The 26,508-nt window shown below is 30.2% G+C and overlaps 1 protein-coding gene across 1 annotated transcript in view; it reads left to right on the forward strand.

Moving 5' to 3' along the window:
* The window catches only part of LOC139520933 (alpha-1,6-mannosyl-glycoprotein 2-beta-N-acetylglucosaminyltransferase-like), a 46,290-nt gene that overhangs the window by 11,349 nt on the left and 8,433 nt on the right, over positions 1-26,508 (forward strand). The window contains exons 2-6 of the mRNA XM_071314034.1: positions 4,868-5,782; positions 11,406-11,503; positions 12,277-12,376; positions 20,995-21,125; positions 25,698-25,773. Of these exons, the coding sequence (XP_071170135.1) occupies positions 5,204-5,782; positions 11,406-11,503; positions 12,277-12,376; positions 20,995-21,125; positions 25,698-25,773 (984 nt within the window). The 5' untranslated portion in view covers positions 4,868-5,203. The remainder of the gene's footprint in view (positions 1-4,867; positions 5,783-11,405; positions 11,504-12,276; positions 12,377-20,994; positions 21,126-25,697; positions 25,774-26,508) is intronic.

A 26,508-nucleotide genomic window follows, 5' to 3' on the forward strand; every position in this document is an offset into this window, starting at 1 on the left:
CGTCTGTCCGTCTGTTTGTACATGGATCTGTGTCCCATGGACACATTCCTAATTTATTTCTGATTATTTTGATCATTTCTGCAATTAACTTTGGGCATATTGTTGTCTGTTTCAAAAATGTTCAGAAATGAATGTTGCTGTGAGGTAGGTTTTAAATTCAATTCAATGTTATTGTTCAATACGTACCTCACCAAATGTTCATGTAGCTTGATGTAATATACTAATAAACTTTACAAAGTATTGGTCTCAGTTTTATTCATACTTTCTATATATATACAGATTGTAAAGTTTTAAAACTTTGGAAAGACTACATGTATACATGAAAAATTGTTTTTATATTTTTGTTTAAAAATTCATATTATTGCGAATCCTATCATAGTTTTCCACAGATTCACCTGCAAGTTACCTGTCCATTTAAACTTTTGTAAGTCCTATTGTCCCATCTAACAAATACAACAGGTATTGTTCTCTGTTTAGTTTATTCACCAGGACCTTTAAATTTCTTGCAAGAGAAATCTATCACTCATTGATTAATTTACCTGAACAAAAAAATTGAACTGTCAATGATGGATATACATGTACAAATATATAGATTCTTACACTGCAACAAGTGTATTACGATATTTCTCCACTCGAGACAGTTAAATTTTATTATTTAAAGCGCGAGGCTTGCCGAGCCCTTTAAATAATAAAATTTAACTGTCGAGAGTGGAGAAATATCGTAATACACGAGTTATAGTGTCAGAATCTGTTTCTCTAATGCTTTTTATCGTTCTTTTTCAAAGATTTTCAGAAAATTGTGCTCTTTATATGGGCTATTTCAAAAAAAATGATGCCAAAGTGTGACAAACATGGTAAAAAATTAAGTCATTGCTAATCTTTTTTCTATCATTTTTCTTTAATCCAGAGACATTCAAGTTTACATAACTACCAATGGTTAATGCAAAATAATAAAAACAAAAATTTTAACAACATTTTACTCATAAGAATTCATCCACTTTTCAAAGGAAACAACAAAATAATAATATCAACTGACAAACATAAATAAGAATATAAATATCAATGTAATTTTTTTGTTTGTTGCAATAAAGGTACTAAATGATTTTCCTGCAATTTTTTTTACTTATAAACAGTTTTTTTTTTTAAATATGTAAATTTCACCAATTTTTAGTGTATTCTTTAATATCTTATTTCAAAAGTTTTTATATCTCTTTGCAAAAGCTTTAATTTTATATAAAAAGTATAAGGAAGCAAACATGTATGATCTAATTACATCCTCTGAAAATTTCACAACAATTGCTTCAGTCAATTCTAAGTTTTCTTCATTTAAAAAATACAAACATGTCTTTTTTATCCTTTTGTTACACTCCTGACATATTTTTTCAGTAACTGTAAGACTGTTTTTTAATGGAATGTTTAGAAAATCAGTAATGATATCTATTTTAAATTTACAATCTCACAAATAAATAAATTTATTAGATATTTGATTACATATTTTTTTAATTTCTGAGCAAAGAGCAAACTTTTAACATGTTTAATGAGAATTACACTTTAATTTTTAAGAATCTTTGGTGAATAGTGTGCAGAAAAATCACTTTTACAAGACAGATCGGCTTTCTCATTACATTGTAAAGATGTTACAATTATTTTAATAAAGAATCATGTTGAATTTTGTTATAGATAAGCTACATCAGAAACTTGTCAGGAGTGTAACAAATGTTACACTCCTGACCATAATTTATTGCTACCATATTTTAACCTGAAACTGACCTGAAATCATGTAGAGTCTTTATTTCACGTATTATTTTAGTGCAAATTAAGAACAGGTTAAAAAAAATTATATACTTCTTACATATTTACAAATTTTGCTAATTGTCTATTTAAAAAAAAAGATGGCTTTCCTGTAAACCTTGTTCAGTCTCTTGTTTGATACTATATATATGCTGTTTTTATGTCAGATAATGTATTATGATAAGTTTGTTCGTACTACCAAAGATGGTAGCAGTATGTGCTCTGTATATTAAAAATTGTCCAAAAATGTACCCAAAAATGTCAGGAGTGTAACGCTTTAAAATGTTTAAGTGTAACATTCATGTTATTTTTTATAGAAACAATGTTGTTATTATTGGTTTTCTTTTCTGGAATTTGAGTGTGAACACCATCTGTTGCATATTTTCAGTAACAAACATGCCATTATTATGGCCTTTATTGCTTGTTTATGCTCAATATTTGTATGTCAGGACTGTAACACATTTAAACAAGCTAGTTCAATTGCAATTTTAGTTCAAAAATTTCAAAAGTAATGATGTAGACTTGTATTCTGTGTTAAGCTGAGGTGTAGTAATGTCATTTTATAATAATTGTCAGCTTGTTTTTCTTCCAATAACTTACCTTTGCTAATAAGATTGAAATAAGGCATTTTTTTGTGTTACACTCCTGACATTGAAGTATTGAGCATACAAAAGCAATGAAGGCCATAATAATGGCATGTTTGTTACTGATAAACTGTAACAGGTAATGTTCACTGAAATTCAAGAAAAAACAACAACTATAACAACATTGTTTCTAAAAAAAATACATCTTAACCCAGTTGTTACACTCCTGACAGACCTTGGTAGTCCTCTTATTGTAACCATAATATTCCAGTAGTAGAACTTCAGGGTCAACTGGATGCACCTGTGCCAAGCTATGATACTAAACAAAAAAAATAAACCGTGCAAGATGTACAGAAACATGTTATTTCACCTACAAAGACATTTTCTGGCAGCATATTGACTTTTACTAACATTTTTTTTTTTACACAAACTTATTTGACTTACCTTATGAGGCTCATAAAAATGTAAATATATGGAAGAATTGAACAAGAAATCATAGTCAAGATATAATAGTTGGATGAAAGATGTTGTTTGGTATTGTATCTGCCCTTATTTATTCTATATCATCAATGAATGCACATGCTTTCTTCTAAATGTCACACTAAAAGCGTTACACTCCTGACATTTTGAGGTACAATTTTGGACAATATTTTTTAAACAGAGCACATACTGCTATTATCTTTGGTAGTTAGGACCAACTAATCATAATACATTATCTGACCTAAAAACATTACAGATATAGTATCATACAAGAGACTGACAAAGGTTTAAAGGAAAGGCATCATTTTTTTTGAAATAGCCCATATGCGACGTCATCAGGCAAGGTCGCTTTTTTTCATGACGTCACAATAGGAAAATTGAGAAGAAAACAAAACATTTTGACGTCATAATCAAATTTTGACTAATCATTTGCCGAGAACAGATTTTTCACTAGTGAGGAGAAATATTTTTCTCACACCGGTCAGGAAATGTGAAAATAGCACAAAAATTAGAGAAAAGTAATTATGAAACTGCATGTGATGTTGTATTTATTCAATCAATAACACATTTTCAATTTGTTTGATATAAACACTGATTTAAAAATTAAAAGTTGATTTCTGATCAACATGATCAAATTTCAACATTTTACCTATTAAAATTTGCTTTTTTTTAGTCTGTTCATGCATACATTGTAAGTGAAAACTTGAAATGATAATGTTTAAATAAAGGTCTTCATAAATGTATTCTTTATAACTGAACAACCACAAAAAACATGCAAATTCTTTAAAACATAAATGCATGCAGTGGTTAAAAAAAATTAGAAATAAACTTTTTATAATTAAATAAGTGCTTATATTGAACAGATTGAAAGTATATTATTGATATTGAATAAATACTGTATCACATGCAGTTTATGTGAGTTTATACATGTATTTCAGTGAACAAAGAAGATATTTTTTTGGTCAGGCAAATTAATCAATGAGTGATACTGATAGATTTCTCTTGGAAGAAATTTAAAGGTCCCATCAAATAAACTATACAGAGAACAATACCTGATGTATTTGTTCAATGGAACAATAGAACTTACAAAAGTTTAAATGGACAGGTAACTTGCAGGTGAATCTATGGAAAACTATGATAGGGTTCGCAATAATAATAAGATTTTCATAATCTTTGTTGAAATCTTTGATACATTAAGCATGTTATAATAAGTGTGTGATAAGCATAATAAGTCTGTCAAATTTCATAAACACTATAGGTGAAAATGGCAATTAAAAATCATGTGCTTAAATCTTTATATATCTGCAAATTAAAAGATTCTGAAAATTCTACATTGTATGCAAAAAATCCTGAAAGTCCAAAAATGTGATTCCACATGACTCTTTTTAAATACTGATAATTCTATGTATATGTTTGTCCACTATACATACATGACATAATGTACACATCATACAGTACAAAAAAATATTGTTTTGAAGACTTGGTTAATTTTCCAAATTCATATAAATGACTCATGTAAATTAAATTATGCCTTGTATAATTTATAAAACAAGTGTTCTTGATTCAGTGTTGGTAATGCACCTAAAAACTCTAATATACCATGTCCGAGGGCGGGCAGTATCTGTAGACATAGAAATCTTCATTTGAATTCAGCATATATGGTATAAACATAAGCTCTGAGCTTTTTGTTAAAAATAAGTCTATTATCTTTATGATTCAGTTCAAGTTGCAATGTTGTCTTTTACAGTTTTCTAATTGCAGAATATTTTTTAAACATATGTTTATACAGAACATGTTCATGTATTATAGAGTAATGTACTGTAAAAATACTTATACTTTTATGTATGAGATAAATTATTAATGAACCATTGATATATTCCTAATAGTTTATAGACATTAATGCTTACTAGTATATCATATTCTTAGTGAATTACATGCCATTTGATACAGTGTAAAATTGATATACCTATATATGTACGTATGTGTAAATAATTGATTTTGTTCTATTACAGATAATTATTGGCCATGAAAGTTAAAAAAGAGATGGCAGCAGCTTTAGTATCATGTTGGATATATATCACTTGTAGATAAAATGACAATTTTAATCCGTAACTTTCAAGACATTATGATGGCGTAATGTATCAAAGACAGTCCCATAAAATTAACTGTGATCATTTTCCTTAACATCAGGAGATGTTGAAATATTAAATATATCTGTGATATAGAGATATCTGTGTTGAGATATCTGTTTAGAGGTATATGTGTGGAGATATCAGTTTGGAGATATAGACATCAGTATAGAGGGCGCTGTGATATTTTGCTTATACACATATCAAATCTTTGACGTAATGCCAACATTAACATCACCTTTAGACATGAGATTTCGTCCTGTGAGACTTATAAGATCTCTGTTTATGATAGTTTTAATACTGTTTGTGTTTCTAAATCTTCACGTGTTGATGAACTTTGAACCTAACAATTCCGATGCTTATGATCGAACTTTATTGTATAAGTTGCGTCACAGAAACAATTTAAAGGCTCATGTCCAAACTGACCGATCTCAGCTGCAGGATTCAGATGGTCCTGAGAACAGTTCCAAAGTAGAAGTATTAATACTGCCCAATCAGTACAATCAAACATTTGTTTCACGACACAATATACCCGAACACAACTTAACTCAAATAAAATTAGAAATTGACCGTCGAAACGCGGAACAATATGTCCACAATCTTCAAAAATATGGTCTAAGCTTAGGACCAGAAAGTGTTGTAATAGTTGTACAAGTTCATGATAGAGCAAACTATTTAAAAATTTTATTAGACTCTTTACGAAAAGTGAAAGGAATTGAGAAGACGTTACTAATCTTTAGTCATGATGTTTTTTCCGAGCAGCTGAATTCCATTGTAGAAACAATTGACTTTTGTCCAGTAAGTATTGGTCACCCTATGTTATCCATTGACTTTTGTCCTGTAAGTATTGGTCACCCTATGTTATCCATTGACTTTTGTACTGTAAGTATTGGTCACCCTATGTTATCCATCGACTTTTGTCCTGTAAGTATTGGTCACACTTTGTTATCCATTGACTTTTGTCCAGTAAGTATTGGTCACCCTTTGTTATCCATTGACTTTGTCCTGTAAGTATTGGTCACCCTTTGTTATCCATTGACTTTTGTCCTGTAAGTATTGGTCACCCTTTGTTATCCATTGACTTTAGTACTGTAAGTATTGGTCACCCTTTGTTATCCATTGACTTTTGTCCTGTAAGTATTGGTCATCCTTTGTTATCCATTGACTTTTGTCCAGTAAGTATTGGTTACCCTATGTTATCCATTGACTTTTGTCCAGTAAGTATTGGTCACCCTTTGTTATCCATTGACTTTTGTCCAGTAAGTATTGGTCACCCTTTGTTATCCATTGACTTTTGTCCAGTAAGTATTGGTCACCCTTTATTATCCATTGACTTTAGTACTGTAAGTATTGGTCACCCTTTGTTATCCATTGACTTTTGTCCAGTAAGTATTGGTCACCCTTTGTTATCCATTGACTTTTGTCCTGTAAGTATTGGTCACCCTATGTTATCCATTGACTTTTATGCTGTAAGTATTGGACACCCTTTGTTATCCATTGACTTTTGTACTGTAAGTATTGGTTACTCTGTGTGACCCATTAATATAAGGGGATTGTGAAATATAGATAAGTAAATGATGATGCATAGAAATCCCTAGTGAACTTTGTGTTTTATAATGTTAGCATAGTTCTTAGTAATTAAAAAGGAAATATATATAGGAAAAGATGGAGTAAATCGTAATGTTTTAAAAGAATATTTTGGGTGGATTTCCCTCAAAACAGACGTTGTCTTTCAATTAAAAAAAATTGCCTTTAATTACTGGAGGTAACCATTTTAATGAATTAAATGTATGAAATGATACATGTATGACACATTTTCTTAAAACATTTTACTGTAACTGGACTTTTAAAATGCATTTGTCTTTGCATGTATGATTGTCTTTTATCAGAGTTCACTCATCACTTTACTGAACATGCTGAAATAAAAAATCAAATTAAAAGATATTTATGCCACTACATGTTGATGTTAGTCATGTACTATGACAGTCCGAGATAGTTTTATTGCCTTAAGCTTTAAAAAGGGCATAGCTGTAAAGAGGGTTAATGCCAAAGAAATTTGATTTTAAAGGCACTAATTTCATTAAATGTCAGCAGTAATAAATCTTTATTATCCTGGGATCCTGCAATATAAAGTAGAAGTTTTCACACCATTTTAAACAAAACTTCCCAAAGATGTGTGAAATTATTGATTGTGAATTAACAGAACTGTGCCATATTTAAACCTTCTTCCAAAAACAGTTTGTCTTTTGTTGGAAATTTTCAGATTGAGAGACTTCTGATGAAAGTGAAAAATGAATATCATAATTTATAATAACATTGATTATCAAAAATGGCATAATATAAGGAATATATATTTGGTTACTCTAATTTATAATATTTTAATGATCTCATATCTTATTTTTATTTGCTTTTAATCGCAAACAGTGCACCTTGAGACTTGTTGGATTATTTGTAATGTTTGTACATAACAAAATTGATTTAATTTCAATTTCAGTTCAAAAATTCTGAAAAATAAATAAATTTTTAGATATAAGAAAGAAGATGTGGTATGATTGCAAATGAGACAACTCCTTACAAAGACCAAATAACAGAAATTAACAACTACTGTAAATCAACCAATTTCCGCAAGCGATTTATTTTTGCGACTTTTGCCAGTAGAAAAATATAGAGAATATATAAATACATGTACATGTAGTCTAAATATGATTTAGATCTTTCCTCATTTAACTACATCAAGTAAAATTGAAAATCAAGAAATAGAATCACTGTGAAATTGGAACTAAGAAAGGGCTTAATGCGAAATAAATTATCAGCGAAAATAAGTTGGTTTAAAAGTCACGGTACAGTCTTCTAAAATGAGCAAAGCCCATACTCACTCACATAGTCAGGTATAAAAGAGCATATGTTTTTTTCTGACTAGAAATGTTTTAGTTCTTGCATATGATTGAATTTACACATATATATTATAATTACTAGTGTTTTTATAATTAGCTTCAGGCCTTTGTTACACAATGCTCTAACAATATTAATGTCATTTAAAATGTTTTATCATTTTTTTTATATCAACCTGTACATGTTATGACCATGAACCTTAAGTCATATTTATAATTTTCCTGACAACTCAAACTACATGTATGTTTATTTTTTATTTTCAAGAGGTAGTAAACATATTTTGTTTAATTGAACCTACTTTAAACTAAAACGTAAAACATTAATGTATGATGAGTATTTCATGCACTTTTAAAGAAATAGAAAAGAAAAATAATTTTGTAAACTGATCATGAATATATACACCTATAAAACATACAGGAAAGATATCTGCCTTGATCAACGAACACAAGTCCACAACTATAAATAATCACACAATATAACTTGAGTTATTAAGAGATTAAGAGACTAAGTGACTTAGGGGCATTATGTTTTCAGTCTTTGCATCTGTTTATTTGATTGTTAGTCCGTTCGTCTGTCTGTCTGTTCCGCTCCAAGTTAAAGTTTTGTTCAAGGTAGTTTTTGATGAAGTTGAAGTCCAATCAACTTAAAACTTAGCACACAATAAATTATGTTCCCTATAATATAATATATAATAGAGTTTTGACCCAAGTATCATGGTCCACTGAACATTGAAAATTATAGTGCAGATGCACATCTGTACATACATGTATGTACTACATTTTTGTACTATGGACATATTCTTGTTGAATGTTTTTTTGCTATTTGAATTCTGTGATTAGTTATTCTTTTTATTACATTGATAAAATGTCTTTTTTATGAAACTAAAGTAGAAAATGTAAAGACAATGAAGGAAATGTATCTTTTTCTACGCACTTTCAATTTGTTTTGATCTGGTGTTAATATCATTGACAGAGCCTATAGCATGTATAGTTGTATGACATCAGAGGAGTAAATTTACCACATTTATTTTACATGTGAAATTATCGGTTTTAATTTCACTGTGAAATCAATGCATGTACGTGTAATTCATTGCAACTGATGATGTAATTTAATATGTTTGATATATATTAAACATGTTAAACTACAAGCATAATTACCATATATATATACAAGATTTAAAATTTTTCATTACACTATTACATGAATATATTTATCATACATGTATACACTGGGTATACATGTACCACATGATATAATAGTGCAAATTGAATAAGAAAAAATAAGTTGTATTTTATATGATTTTATGTTTCAATTAACTTAAACTTGACCTAAGTACAGCCTTATAATCACTTTCTGCCCCGCTTCAATAGCTAATAGAGGTTTTATAAGTAAACAAAGATAAAGTGTACTTCAAACTGAGAAAACAGAGCCTGCACAGAAAAACACCAATTGCAAGCTAAATACATCTTGAGCAAGTTTGGATCAGCTTAAGTCTTCAACTAAAGATATGTTTTTGCACATCTTGTACATGTATACATCAGGGTAATAAGGCCAGATCATGAATCGTGGACTCATCATTACTAAGGCAAGCCATGGGGTTCTCACTAAGCCTATATCATGTGTCCTGGACTCATTATTACCAAGGGGAGTCCATGAATCCTGGGGCTCTCACTAAAGGTATGTCATTGAGTCCAGTGATTCTCTCTTAGGCAAAACTGGCCTGGATTCATGAAAACCTGTATGTCTGGACTAATTATTCTGTAATGGATGCGTCCAAAGATGCACCAGTGTTGTATGAGATATCATAATTATCATGATCAAAAATTATCTAAATTTGATGTCATTTTCTGGCTCAATTTTGTCATGTATACTGATATGTAATAAAAAATTTCCTCTTGACTGTTGATGTTGCATGGACAATGACAAGTCCCTGGACTCTTCTTCAAACATCCTTCAAACATCCTTAGTAGATTCTACCCCGACTTATGTTACAAGTGGCTATTAATTCTTAATTTAAGTGTTATTATTGTTGACCAACTACACATTGTAGTAACAGTGCTCATGTTACGTTGGATACATAATAAGGAACTTTGTTCTTTAATTTAATGGGGCTGCAGGTTACAACATTGTAAAACGAAGTAACATTGTATTTATATTGTTCAGGGGGTTTATCTCCTGAATTTGAACAATTGCATTGCGAATGATAATTAATAAAAAATCAAAAAAATGAAAAAAGTACTATTAATCTGTTTTGAATAATAATTATTACAGTGTTATTTACATCCAAATGGATTATTTCAAATGATTGATGACAGCTGTGTTAAATTAAAGTACCAAATTGGTATATTAATATTTGATAATGTTTTAAGTTAAAGTTTGCATGGGTTATACATGTTATATTGATATATGAGCAATATAAATTACAAATTTTGTTGTTGTTCTGAACTTCACACAGTTGTTCAGATTTTTCATCTTGGTTTAGGTACTGTCTCTTTTTATTCTTTTTAATATTATATTTTTTTCTATCAAAAAGGCATGTAAGCCAGCATCCTGTTTAAATCTAAGATATATAGTCATGATAGTAATTATACTAATTGTTGGTTGTATTATGACCAGTGGCAAGTATTCTACATGTTCTATGCAGATATATAAATAGAATATGAAGTACAAATAATAAATTAATAATAAATATTCATTATCTTAAGATATTCCTGGAAAGCAATCTAGTAGTGAAGGAAAGATAATATAATGCTGTGGTCAATTTAATAGAAAAATTACATGATTATTTTTTGCATTACTGTCTTGACTGCAGAAACAGCAAATTTGTATCCATTGTTTTGCAGTTTATAATAAAGTTTATTTATAATTTTGTCTATCGGAAGTGTAATATAATGCTGTGGTCAATTTAATAGAAAAATTACATGATTATTTTTTGCATTACTGTCTTGACTGCAGAAACAGCAAATTTGTATCCATTGTTTTGCAGTTTATAATAAAGTTTATTTATAATTTTGTCTATCGGAAGTGTATTTGTACTGAAGTTTGAAACATTTCGTCTCTGGATTTGAAAAAATTGTAAATTTATTCAAGCCTTTAATGGCATCATTAAAAGATTTTTTTCTGCAGATGACATGATAAGTAATAGGAACAGGAAAGCTTATACTTTTACAGATATTTACTGATAAAATCATAGATTTTGTACTGAAATCCTGTCATTTTAATGGTTAATACTTGATGTGGAAGATAATTGATTATTATCAGATGTAAATATATGGATTTAGTTTAAAATGTCCTTATTAATACATGTCTGTAACCCAAAGCTATATATACGTAGTGGTCCTGGTTTATATTTTATTCATTATGAGTATCAAGATGTTTTCTAAGGCTAAATGATACTTAATACTTTTAGTGTTGGACATAAAAGTCCACAATGTACTTTACTATCTTGTATAATAACAAAGATTATGTCAACAATTTGTAATATTTAAGTTTGTGAACAGTAATTTAAAAACTTTTTGTCTTTTTACAGGTAATGCAGATATTTTTCCCTGTCTCAGCTCAACTTCATCCCAAAGAGTTCCCTGGTGAACACCCCAATGATTGTCCACGTAATGTTAAAAAAGATCAGTAAGATATCACTTAGAAAACTTATTTCTTATTGCACATGAAGCTTTACTTTAAAATGAGTAGTCATTGACTAATGAAAGTGAAGTGTAGCTTCGAAATCCATTATAATCGATAGAGGCGTGTTACTTTTCAAATAATTTACACTGAAATTTGTATATAATAGTAAAATAAGTAGATATTAAGTGTTTGTAACTAATCAAAAAGGTAATTTGTGAAATATAAGAGTTTTGCACAAAAATTTACTTTAGATTTTAACACCCTGGATACATTATGTTTTATTAATGTTCTTAGCAACTGCAGTGTTAAATACATTTTGTACTATTAAAAAGAAGTTACAAACGCCAAACTTGTGCACGTAAAATTTTAAAACTACAAGTCAAAGATAAAGAAAAACACAAACTATAAGAGTCATTTCTGCAGTTGCATTAATAATACAGATCTTAGTAGACATGGTAGAGGTACCAGTTCTGTTGCTTGGTTAGACATTGCATTCATTGTTGTCATAGTCAAGACAAAGTTGATAGGATTGTGGCTTTGATAAGTGGATATGATTGGGGCTATGATAAGTGAATACAATTGTGGCAACGATATGTTGATTTCAGCTATAATAAGCACGATAAGTGGAACATATATACTAAAACAGCAGGTTCTTGATAATGCTGTCCTTTATTCAGAGTGAATAAAGTTATATTGTTAAAATATTCATCATTTGTCATTTATTTATATTGTGGTTATAACTTTTTAATGATATTTGCTTTTTTTTTTTATTTCAGAGCTTTAAAAATAAAATGTAACAATGCAAACCATCCAGACAAGTATGGTCATTATAGAGAAGCCAAATACTGCCAAACAAAACATCATTGGTTCTGGAAAGTAAGTTCATACTCTGCCAAACAAAAACATCATTGGTTCTGGAAAGTAAGTTCATACTCTGCCAAACAAAACATCATTGGTTCTGGAAAGTAAGTTCATACTCTGGCTCTGCCAAACAAAACATCATTGGTTCTGGAAAGTAAGTTCATACTCTGGCCAAACAAAACATCCTTGTTTCTGGAAAGTAAGTTTATAGTTCATACTCTGCCAAACAAAACATCATTGGTTCTGGAAAGTAAGTTCATACTCTGCCAAACAAAACATCATTGGTTCTGGAAAGTAAGTTCATAGTTCATACACTGCCAAACAAAACATCATTGGTTCTAGAAAGTAAGTTCATAGTTCATACACCTTCAAACAAAACATCATTGGTTCTGGAAAGTAAGTTCATACTCTGCCAAACAAAACATTATTGGTTCTGGAAAGTAAGTTCATAGTTCATCAGGGTTGGCAAAAACCTGGGTTTTATGAGTATTGCCCAGCCCAGTGGGAAATACTGGGAAAACCCGGGTTTTACAGGGTTTTACTGGGTAATAGAAGATACTGGACTGAATTTTTAAAGGATTCAGTAATCAAACACACAAATACAATACATTTAAAATATATATAAACCTATTTTTAATTATAAATAATAAAATTGAGAATGGAAATGGGGAATGTGCCAAAGAGACAACAACCCGACCATAGAAAAAAACAACATCAGAAGGTCACCAACAGGTCTTCAATGTAGCGAGAAATTCCCGCACCCAGAGGTGTCCTTCAACTGGCCCCTAAACAAATATATACTAGTTCAGTGATAATGAACGTAAGTTTACTTGTTTGAGTCTTATAAAACATGCATGTACAAATGTATACATTTGAGAAAGAATTATTCTAACAACTCTGAGATTAACTAAATATAGCTTAAGTATAAAGTATTTAATAATTACATGTAATAAAAATTATTTTGAAATAATTTATATGTACAAATGTACAAAACTCATTAATAAGTAATTATTCAGATTAGAACACTTATATATTTATATAACAATAATCAGCCTTTTCATTTCTATAAGAGTTAATGACAACACCCTCTAGGGTGTTTGTTTAGCAATCATAATTGCATATATAGCAATTTAATTTACAATCCTCATAAACACTGCAATAAAATGTTTAGATTATTGAAACAAAGCTTTAAAATTAACAAGGAATTGGGCAAATCTTGCATTTTGCCTACATAGAGTTTAAGTGGAGAAGAGAATGAACTTGAATTTTTAACATGTTTAATCTGCTAGAAATGACTCTCAATGGTTATCTGTATAAAATTTATATATTTAGCCATAATACTATGAAACTACAACAAGTCTTTACTATTTTGTGTTGAAATAAGCTTAAAAATTCATATTGCCCAGTATTGCCCAGTATTACCCGTTTCTGGGAGTATTGCCCAGCCCGGGAAAACCTGGCAGTAAAACCCGGGTGGGTAATACTTTGCCAACCCTGTAGTTCATACACTGCAGGCCTCGACAATAACGCTTGTCCAATTGTCCGGTACCAGAGGGAAAAAAGGTCGGATAAGTAAAAGCTATATCAAGCTTGTCCGACGGGACAAGTAAAATTATTCTGCAGAAAATAAATTTCATCCAACTTTGATGAAAGTAAATATAAACAAAAAACAAGGAAAGAAGATAAAAACAAGTAATAATTTGACTGTTTACTTTGAAACTTTGAAACATTTTATTTCTCAAGACCCCATCACTTGCAATCGATAATTTAAAACTGGTTCTTTGTCAGGTACTTTTTAACAGGTAAAATGCATACTATTCTCAGAAACCAGTCTTACTGATCCGAATCAGCGATGCCCTTTGTACATGTTGTAGATAAGGTAACTTTACAAGACAGTTTGTCACCAGCTGGAAACATTTGGCTTCCAGTACTGTTGGTTTAATAGACAGTTTGGCACCGTGAGATTCATATTTAATAGACTTGATTAATAGACAGTTTGTCAACCCAGAAGACATTTAGGGACCAAGACAAATCAGTACCTTGTTTTCCTACCTTATTCTGTTGCTTCAAAATAAATACCATACCAGTAATTTTTTAACAAAAATATTTTTCAAATAAAAAAGAAGAAATCATTTACCACAAAATTCACAAAATCATATTTAATCATATGTAGAAAAAAAATACTTGCAATACAGTGACATATAGTTGTTAATATCTGTGTCATTTGGTCTCTCGCAGAGAGTTGTCTCATTGGCATTCCTCATCTTCTTTTTTTATTAATTGTATTTGAATAAATTTTTTTTCAACTTAAAAACCAGGATTCAAATCCAATGAGTGTACATTGACAGGTCTATCAGACTTTGCCTCATTTGCAGAGTCTGATGAGACTTTGGCTTTGATGAAAACTAGAACCTAAGTCCTGTGACATGACTTGATTCAGTTGTTCTCGACTCATATATTTGAAAAGTCTTTCAAAAGATTAAATCAAGTTCTGTTTCATTGCTTTAATTCATTTTGTTCCTTGAATCAACTTAAAATGCAAAAAAGGTTATTATCAATATTTTTTTTGGACAAGTTACAATTTCATTCGGACAAGTAAGTTTTGGTATGTACTTGTCCTACTGGACAAGTTGAAAAAAAAGTTATTGTAGAGGCCTGCACTGTCAATCAAAACATCATTGGTTCTAGAAAGTAAGTTCATAGTTCATACACTGTCAATCAAAACATCATTGGTTCTGGAAAGTAAGTTCATAGTTCATACACTGCCAAACAAAACATCATTGGTTCTGGAAAGTAAGTTAAGAGTTCATACACTGTCAATCAAAACATCATTGGTTTTTAAAAGTAAGTTCAAAGGTCATACAAGAGAGGTGCTATGTCTTAGTTACAGGACCAATTTTTTGCTACATAATAAAATATGTAAATTCCTAAAACATTTTATTGTAAAAGTAACTGAATTATCTTCCTCTACATTTGAGTTGCCTCCCCTTATTTGGCAAAAAATTGAATCAAGTATTCTGTTTGTTGTAATATACAACTACAAATATGATAAAAAATTTCATTTTCTATATTGAAATGAAAATTCTTACACATGAATTACCTAATACTCTCTAATTTGCACATTTTAATAATTACATTAGATGTATGTTTCATTATAATACGTAATCCTGATTGGCTAACTAGCAATCTCGTGATATTCCTTAATCAATTGCATTACACAATGCAACTTTTCATTCATGATGACACGAGGTCCCACAATAAAGTGCACAGGTAAATGAAATAAAAACTTGATAAAAGGCGTGTTTTTATGATCCTATAGGTAAAAATGTAATTATAAGTGTTGAATGCTTTTTTTTGTAACTTTATAGGGTTGTAAAAGCGTTGACCGTGCGCACATTTTTAGTATGAAGCGGGGAAAAAATGTACTTCGGTCAACGCTTTTACACCCCAATAAATTTACAAAAAAGAGCATTCAATTCTTAATTAAAGATCTAGACCCATTATTTTCTGGTATTTCAAAATCCAAGATGGAGGAAGACACTCTTATCTACCTTAAAAAAGAATTTACTTTATCATTTTTACTAGATTTTATCTACTCTTTGGTCAGGTTGTTGTCTCTTTGACGCATTCCCCATTTCTATTCTAAATTTTGATTTTTAAATGATATTTCTCCAATAATTGAAAGAATTTAAATCTTCAGAAAACTTATAAGGGACAGAGGGAAGAATAGAAAGAGGCTATAAAGCCACATCTTCAAAGCTAGCTCAGACACTTTGTTTAACAGCTCAAATTTTATAGTTATAAAATTCATTGAAAAATAGGATGAATATTATGACATTTTTGAATGAAATATCTTGTATTATGCATACAAATACAGATAGAAAAAGGAGTGTCTTATTCATTAGATCAAAAGCAGATACATTTGTATACTTCAATAGTTCAATATGTTGCTTTTAAAGTCCATTTTCTTGTTCAAAAAGTGGACCAGTAAAACATGTTATATAACAGCTTGACATGTAATGCTATAATAAAAAAATCACATTTTATGTTAATATTTTCTTCAATTAGTGATTCTTTTACTTTTTAGAACAGCTGTTCACAAGGTAACTTGCTTCAACTTTTAACAATTTACCAGATTGAGGATTGCTTGTCTTTGTCTTTCAATCAGATATATAAGATTGCTCAAAACTTTATTAATAAAAATTTAAAATCTTAGGACATGACCATGTGGCATTGGTGTGATATTGACCACAGGGTTGGGGCCTGGGGATGATGGTCACTTCCAATTAATTATTAGGTGTACGGGGGATGTGCCAAATATTTGGGTTATAATTTTTTGAGAACTTATTTAAAAATTACCCTTTTTTTATAACATCCTTTATTAAAATGCATTTCAGTTTGTTAATTGTATGTTGATTTGATCTAAATATCATATATAAATAGGCCATTCAGAATCTTAAATTATTTAAAGGTCGATTATGATATCAAATTAAATCAATTCCTTTCACAGTTTGCCTTTCAAATAAACTCCCAAATGAACCTGGAAATTTGTCTTGATTTGTATATAAGTGTAGGTCATTCTTTCCTAGTTATTTATATAACTATTGAAGTACCCCTCCATGATATTGACAGTGAATTAGAAATAATATAAATGCTCTGTATTTATAAAGAAAGATGTGGAATAAATGTCAGTTATACAGAAACTCAATGACATAGAATATATATCTAGAAGATAGCATGTAGTTTCAACTGTCTCAAACTAAGTCACAAGGACTGTAAGCCTGGGATTGTAAAACGTCTGTCTATCTGTAAGATCTAAAAAAATCTATTCTAAATTATCAAAGGTATTTAATTAAATCATCCCTAGCCTGAAAGTAGATGCATACCAAGACTTAGTTTTTAAACACGGTCAGTCCATCTGTTCATTCATACATCTGTGTTCTTGCTGTTTTTCCCTCTATTCCACTTCTGGTTAAAGTTTTTGTTCAAGGTAGTTTTTGATGAAGTTGAAGTCCAATCAACTTGATAATAAATACATATGTTCCCTATGATATGATCTTTCTAATTGTGAGGCCAAATTACAGTTTTAACCCCAAATTCACAGTCCTCTGCACATGGAAAGTGATAGTGTGAGCGGAACATCTGTGTTCTATGGACACATTCTTATAATGAATTAAAAAATGAAAATACTGGCCCTTGAAAAACTTGAAGGTTAATAGATTGAGAACATATCAGATTTCCATCTGCATGTCATTGACAAACCAATTAAAAAGATATAAACAGGTTTAGGGTTTCCTTCAGACGTAATCAATTATATTCCATATGAAGTTACTTTGATAGAGAACTATATAGAGGCTTGATGTGGTCAGATTGTCTCTTTGAAACAGCCCCCATTTTTAGCTCACCTGACTTGAAAGGTCAAGTAAGCTTTTCTCATCACTTGGTGTCCGTCGTCCGTTGTCTGTAAACTTTTACAAAAATCTTCTCCTCTGAAACTACTGGGCCAAATTTACCAAACTTGGCCACAATCATCATTGGGGTATCTAGTTTTAAAAATGTGTGGCGTGAACCTTCCAACTAATCAAGATGGCCACCATTGCTAAAAATAGAACATAGGGGGAAAATGCAGTTTTTGGCTTATATCTTAAAAACCAAAGTATTTAGAGCAAATCTGACAAGGAGTAAAATTGTTTATCAGGTCAAGATTTATCTGCCCTGAAATTTTCAAATGAATCGGACAACCTGTTGTTAGGTTTCTGCACCTGAATTGGTAATTTTAAGGAAATTTTGCTGTTTTTTGTTATTATCTTAAATTCTTGAATACGGGGTATATATCTCTCAATTGATACGATATTCCCGTGCTTGCATTTCCTATCATGATTTTCTTGATAGAGGTTTACTGCTCACAAGGAAGCTATTAAATCAAGAGTTCCAAATGGTGAAGTTGAAATCATCCCTTCGTAAATTTTACGGACGCCATCACGAGTTGGTTGACCGTTATGGAATAACCATTTCACAAATGATATCGGATGTGTTCCTCACGTCGTAACTACAATCCCCTTCCCTTTCATGAATTTGACCTACCGAATTAGACTATTTACCGGATTTGTAATCACATAAGCAACACGACGGGTGCCGCATGTGGAGCAGGATCTGCTTACCCTTCCGGAGCACCTGAGATCACCCCTAGTTTTTGGTGGGGTTCGTGTTGTTTATTTCTTTAGTTTTCTATGTTGTGTCATGTGTACTATTGTTTTTCTGTTTGTCTTTTTCATTTTTAGCCATGGCGTTGTCAGTTTGTTTTAGATTTATGAGTTTGACTGTCCCTTTGGTATCTTTCGTCCCTCTTTTAGTATAGATAGAGATAACCTGTAAACAGCAATAATGTACAGCAAAGTAAGACCTAAAAATTTGTACATGACCAAAATGGTCAATTGATCCCCCAAGGAGTAATTGCCCTTTATAGTCAATTTTTAACAATTTTCATAAAACTTGTAAATTTTTACTAACATTTTCCACTGTAACTACTGGGCCAAGTTAATTATAGATAGAGTTAATCGTAAGCAGCAAGAGTGTTCAGTAAAGTAAGATCTACAAACACATCACCATCACCAAAACACAATTTTGTCATGAATCCACCTGTGTCCTTAGTTTTTGGGGAAAGACGGCTTCAGGCCGTCAATTCCCTAATGGGGTTGGCCAGAGTATCATTCCCTCACGTCAATCATTTTGTTTTGATAGTTTGGAAACCCCCTCAAAATGTCATACTGAAATTGATGACAAGGAGAACAGATTGACTTTAAATACATTGTTTACACATTTCCCTTCTGTTTCTCGTGAAATTATCGTAAATTGATTTTTCCCTTACACTATATATGTTTCTTTTACCATCCGGAAAAATCAGTATTACGAAATATTCTAAATATATCTAACCTAGTGACGTCATTGTTGGAATGCCACACTACACAGGGATATCCTTTATTCATTATAAAAATCATTCACAGTATTTGTATACTAATTTAAAATCCGTATTTGTTGAATGTAAACCTAATGATGTTTGCTGTAGTGTAGATGATTCACACACCAACATGCAATGCTTTAATCTGAGGATATAATCAGATAATTTGTAGGTCAACTTTCGCGGTAAACAATGTCAATGGGGATACATGAGATTGGGGAGAGAAACGGCAGTTTTCATTGTTTCTGTAAAGTTCTGATTTTAGAATCTTCCTCCAATTCAGGAGCACCTCATTCAATTGATGAGTAATTATACACTTAAATCAAAGTAAATGTTTCTGAACACTTAAAATGTGACATTTAGTATATGATAAGTAGTCTTCTATATAAAAAAAATTTGTGAACCAACATAATTATTGAAATGGTTAAAAAAAAATAAAAAAAAATAAAAAAATGTTGCTTTTTGTAGTTTATACCTATTGAGATTGGGGAGAGCAACTGCAGTTTTCATTCTTTCTGTAAAGTTATGTTTTTAGAATCTTTCTCCAATTAAGGAGCATCTCAATTGATGAGTAATTACCCACTAAAATGAAAGTTAATGTATCTGAACACTAAAAATGTCACATTAAGTAAATATATGACAAGTAGTCATCAATTAAAAAATAATTTTGCGTACCAAACATAATTATTGTAGTGGTCATTTTTTTTTCTCATTTTTTTAAATATTGCTTTTTGTAGTTTAAAGCTATTTATTCATGAATTTTACAGATATATCAAAATGTGGGATCTGGAAACAAACTTCACACAGCTTATATCAATCATATTTGATTTTATAAGTACATGTATCCCTGTGATGAGACTGTTGTAACTGGGAACTTTATCATTGGAAAATTAAAACTGAATAGATTTTCATTCCTCACTTTCTTGAGAATACTGTCACTAAAAATCGAGAATGGTCTTAGCCTGCCCTTCAGTTGTACATAATCAAAATTCTAAAATATATTGTAGTAGTTCAATTCAATTGAATTTTAGATAAATAACTCCCAACTTTAATCAAATGTTTTGATTTAGAAGGTGCAGATCTCATTGGTCCAAATTGTCTCTATGATGAATTCTTGACTAAGGAAATGAAATAACAATAAACAACAATTAGTTTCATAATTGTCAGCCTTTCTATATGTTCTAGCTGTTCTTTTGCTCATTCTTTGTATGTAGACTATCAAAAGATATCCCCCTAAAAATTGAAACAATGGCCGTCTTTTCCCTCAGAGCTCTTTAGCTCTTTGATTAAAATATTCACATAGACCAATTTGAGCGACACAGGCTCTTTAGAGCCTCTAGTTCTTTCTCAATTTTACTGACAATTTGTATGTGTCTATAGACATATATTGTATATTCCAGTTATCACACTGTCTCTTTGACACAGCCCCCAATTTTCTTTCCAAATTTATTGATAATTTGAATGTTTTTATATTACTTATATTTCCAGTTATTTCACTGCCTCTTTGGCACATTCCCCATTTTCTTTCTCAATTTTATTTTATTGATAATTTGTATGTGTCTATAGACATATATTTCCAGTTATCACACTGTCTCTTTGACACATCCCCCATATCATGCATATCCTTTATCAATTTTATTGCTATAAATTTGTATGTGTTTACTGCTATTTCCAGTTATTCCATGTATTTGACCAGCTGACCGTGATGAAGAATTACACAGGTCTGGTGTTATTATTGGAGGAAGATTATTATGTAGCACCAGATGTAATAACGATATTACAGATGATGAATCATTTAAAGAAAAAGTAAGAATCTGAATTAAATGGTAGAATACGAATGAGAAAGAAAAAAAAGAGATATAGGGTATAGATTGGTGAGACAATCCAACAAGACATGAAAACTCAATACCACAAAACCTTATCAGCTCTTTGGTCGGTTTGTTGTCTCTTTGACATGTTCCCCATTTCAATTTTATATACCAAAGACATTAGCCATTTTATATAATAAGCATTCAAAAATCTTCCAAAGATGCTGACTTAAAAAGGCAACTCAAGATTTGAATTCTATAAATTGATACACAAAAATTTATTGCTATTTTCCTCAATTTCTGTTTAATCTTTTGCTGTGATACTTTTCTACTTCAAACTCTTCATAAGCCATGACCAACAGCAATGCTATTTTTTTTTTTATTTTATTGGCGTTTCATGATAAAGAAAATATCCGAAATTCTATTTCCACAAAATAACAAAAATAAAAATTGCAATTCTGTGAAAAAGAAGGGAAAGGGAATAGTATTTTGATGAAGACAATGTGAAAACAAATTTACATAATATTATCTTTCATTATATAACAGCTTGTGTCATACTTAAACACACTCTTCAGTACGGTTATAAATAAGTGGGCCACTATCCGTAATAAAACACTTTCTTGAAAACAAAACAAAAACCCAACATATTACAGTAGTATTATAAATGTATTACATTGATCCATAATAAAACAGTTTCTTTCAAACCAGAAGAAATTAAAATAAAACATGCTACAGTAGTGTCAAAATTGTATTACATTTTTAATTGTCATTTCTTGGACACTACACACATTTTTGTCGAGCCTGCAACTTTTGTTGCAGAAAGTTCGACATAGGGATAGTGATCAGGTGGCGGCAGCTACGGAGGCGGCAGCGGTGTTAGCTAACTTCTTAAAAGCTTTATATTTTAGAAGGTGGGAGACCTGGATGCTTCATACTTTGTATATAGATGCCTCATGTTACGAAGTTTCCGTCAGTCACATGTCCAATGTCCTTGACCTCATTTTCATGGTTCAGTGACCACTTGAAAAAAAAAAGTTCAGATTTTTTGTAATGTTGAATTCTCTCTTATTATAAGTAATAGGATAACTATATTTGATATGTGCGTACTTTGAAAGGTCCTCATGTCTGTCAGACAGTTTTCACTTGACCTCGACCTCATTTCATGGATCAGTGAACAAGGTTAAGTTTTGGTGGTCAAGTCCATATCTCAGATACTACAAGCAATAGGGCTAGTATATTCGGTGTGTGGAAGGACTGTAAGGTGTACATGTCCAACTGGCAGGTGTCATCTGACCTTGACCTCATTTTCATGGTTCAGTGGTTATAGTTAAATTTTTGTGTTTTGGTCTTTTATTCTCATACTATATGCAATAGGTCTACTATATTTGTTGTATGGAATGATTGTAAGGTGTACCTATCTAGCGGGCAGATGTCATGTGACCTTGACCTCATTTTCATGGTTCAGTGGTCAAAGTTAAGTTTTTGAGTTTTGGTCTTTTTATCTAAAACTATATGTCATAGGTCATCTATATTTGGTGTATGGAAATATTTTATGATCTTTATGTCAGTCGCGCAGGTTTTTTTTTACCGTGACCTCATTTTCATGGTTCATTGCACAGTGTTAAGTTTTTGTGTTTTGGTCTATTTTTCTTAAACTATAAGTAAGAGGTCAAATGTATATGTTGTATAGAAGCATTGTTAGCTGTACATGTCTGCCTGGCATGGTTCATCTGACCTTGACCTCATTTTCAAGGTTCATTGGTCTTTGTTTAGTTATCTTGGTTAATGTTAAGTTTATTTGACAGTTGTATTAAAGCTTAGCTTTATACTTAGGACTATCAACATAATATCAATGATTAGTATAGAAGGCGAGACATTTCAGCGTGTGCACTCTTGTATACAATTATTATGAGTTATTTTTTCCATTAATTTTACAGAGATAAGTGAGTATTTTATTGTACAAATTCATATTTCAAATGATACTATTCTCAGTAATACTTCTGTTCACTTCTTTCAAAAAACTTTAAAACTCCTTGACTATCTTCTGATTACTGTTGCTTAATATTTGTGTTATTCTGACATAAAACTTATTTTCTTATGCCTAATCTGTTTAGAATTTATTTATTAACTGCTGTTTTATTGAAAAATCTTTAAATGCAAGTGTATTCTGAATTCATAAATATTTCCTACTTACTATATTTTTTTAAAGATTTCTATAACAGTATATAGTGCAATAAACTTGTTTTTAGAGACGAAAAAAAATTATTTAAAAAAATTAACAGTCTATCCTTTAAAATAAGTATTCATGAACCAGTAACAGGAATATGTTATATAAACATATAAAAACACTTATATCTCTGCTGTTTTATCATTATGATCAGAATCTCAGTTAAGATTTTCTCTTATCCACTTAACATATTTTATGCAAATTTCTAATTTTAAGAGTTTTCCTAACTAACATCACTGTTATGATAAAGATAAGGTTAATTCCCTAGTTTTAATGTTTGAGCTTATTATTTTATTCTGAAGGAAATTAAACTTTTCCTCAGAATCAGTTGCTGTTTACCTGGTCATTTTTGCATAGAGAACTGCTCCATTAACAATGATTAAATGAATACAATATGGGGATATGTGTTTTAACATCTGGGAGTTTATTTTTTGTAGTCAAATTAATTAATCAATGATTTTTTTTTAAGGTGAAATATAAAGTTGCCATTCAATGTTTTCCACAAAGAAAAAAAAGCTTTTGTAGTTTCAATTTACAAATTAAATTGACAAAATTCTAAATGGCTAGGTAAACAGCAACAGAATTTGTCAAAAGGAATTATTTCCTTCTCAGGAAAAGAAATAACATATTATCCTGGACAAATATTATTGACATCACTTGAGATATAAAACTTGTATAACTTTTAAGCTTATTGTTATATATGTATAAAAATAGGAGGATCATGAATGTATTAATTTGTAAATATTTCCAAATCACATTTCCAAAATAATTGTGATATTTCAATGCTATTTAGATATTACAATTTCTCAAAACATGATGGGCATTATATAATTTGGTAGTCATGCTTTTCAGCCTATGGGTTTCCATTTCATGGTTGAAATGTATTTCTCACTTGGATCTCCGTCTTTCCTACACATCTAGCTTACTGTGGGTTCATTATTATTTATTGGATACCAATTCCATGTAATTTGTTGGTTAAGCTAAACCACAAATTTAAATGTTCAATGAATTCAAAAATATTTAATAGACCTGTATGGAGACTTTGGTAAAGCCACTACATTCAAAAATCAAGATTCATGCAAAGTTTTCCATTACCACAGAAATTGATACCCACAAAATTATTTGAATCCACAATATGAATTGTTGGGGAATGTGCTTAGTAAGATACTTATTATAAATTATTTTAGGATTAAACATTAAATCAGTTGGTAGTTGATGATAATTTTTATATGATTTATATATAAAGGCATACATTAATATGATTGGTCGAGAGGGCTTCTGGTAGAGTCTCTTAAGTTATTTTTTGAAAGATGGCTGTGACCAAAAGTTACCTTTGTGTGTTAAAAGCTTAGTCATTACATAATTAAAGTTATAACCTTTATTACTTTAACATCAAATAAAATGCACACTAACTAAATTGAAATATTTAGGATTTTTAGTAAATCATATCAAAACATAATAAAATGAGTTAATACATATATAAACTTATTGGTTTCCATGACATTTACCAATGAAAGGAGAATGGTAATATAACTTTGGAATAATCATGATTATTAAGAAATATATTTCACAGAACATCTAATGTTTCCATGTTGTTCTTGTCATTCCCAATGGTCCCCTTTTTCATGTTGTTTATTCAAACCTAAAATCAAAAAATGTAAACATTCATAATTGTTTGGAACTGTTTTCAACTAAGAATATTTGATATTGTTACTCTGTCCTATTGTTGTTTGTTAAGTAAAACATTGATTGATTGTTGTTTACTGTACATCCAGTGTTTCATAAATATATGCTACAGTATAAGGTACTGTAAATTCAGAAATTATTATGGTGGTTTTATTATTGAGAAAAATGCAAAAAGGTTATTATTGCAATAATTTAAATTTTTAATTTTGAAATTTATATATGTATTTAACAAGATTTTTCTCAATATCTCAAAAATTAAAATTGCATCTCAGTTTAAAATGACAAAATCACAATATTAAATGCACACAAATAATTTTTGAATTTACAGTACTTAACTGATTTGCATAATTTGGAATCCTTTACAATGGGTGGCAACAGACATATTTTAAGGGGCTTTTTTTGATTGGCGATTATATTTTGATAGACTGTTTTCAGTGTTGTTTTTTTTTTTTAAATGAATGTTAATAGCATATAACAGCTTTCATTATCATAACAAACTAAGAACATTACTTAAGACTGAGGGTTGATGATAAAATGAAATTTAAGAAAACATGTATTAATATTTTTCAACCCAAATCTGAGGATAGATTTAACATTTACGATGTTTTGATATTCAATTATGTCTATTAATTTATGTATTTTTGTTTACTATTTCAGAGATTGTAAAGATTGTAGAATGCTTACTGCAGGGAACTACGATAAAACACAAAGTTATTCAATAAATTCAGGAAAGGTAAAAATTTACATCAACAGCATAGGATTTTTAAAAACAATTGCATATGAATTAAGCATTTGGGGTAAAGAAATCAATTAGATAGCCACCATACTTAAAAGCAAGCAAAAGACATCTAGGACATCATGAAATATTGAGATCCTAATTACATGTTATGAACGCTAAATATTTTATTTTAATGGATTGGGTTTTTGGTGGAAGAAGACTTCAAGTCTTCTGAAGGCCAATGGTGCAGACTTTTAAATAATTAAATTCTCTGTATGCCGCATTCGTTTCTGTGTATTACAATTTCATATCAACTTTCGATTCCTGACACCGTTTTTAACATAATTAAGCATCTGAATCATTTGATTTGTAAATAAGGAATGAAAGACAATCACTATCGTAAATATGTAGCCTTTTATTTATGTAAATTGCTAGATTTCATCTCATCTACATGAACGTCATTTGTTTACTTGTAACAGGATGTTTTTACTGTAGATATTTGTAGTACGCATGCGTGAATTGGGTATCGGGACAACTCATCCTGTTTATATGTTCACCCTTGGTCTGTTCATCCTGAGTTCTTTCGCCTTTATAGCCCTGTGTTCATTCTCTTTACTCTTATCAAGGATGTTTTATAATAATTCGTTGCATTTATTAATAAATATTAATATTAAGGGTATGGTTAAAAAACTCTAAAAAAACGTGTTCCTTGTAAGACAATCGTGTTCAACCAATCAAAAACGTTTTCTC

Source organism: Mytilus edulis, chromosome 4, assembly GCF_963676685.1.
Source record: "Mytilus edulis chromosome 4, xbMytEdul2.2, whole genome shotgun sequence".
Lineage (NCBI taxonomy): Eukaryota > Metazoa > Mollusca > Bivalvia > Mytilida > Mytilidae > Mytilus > Mytilus edulis.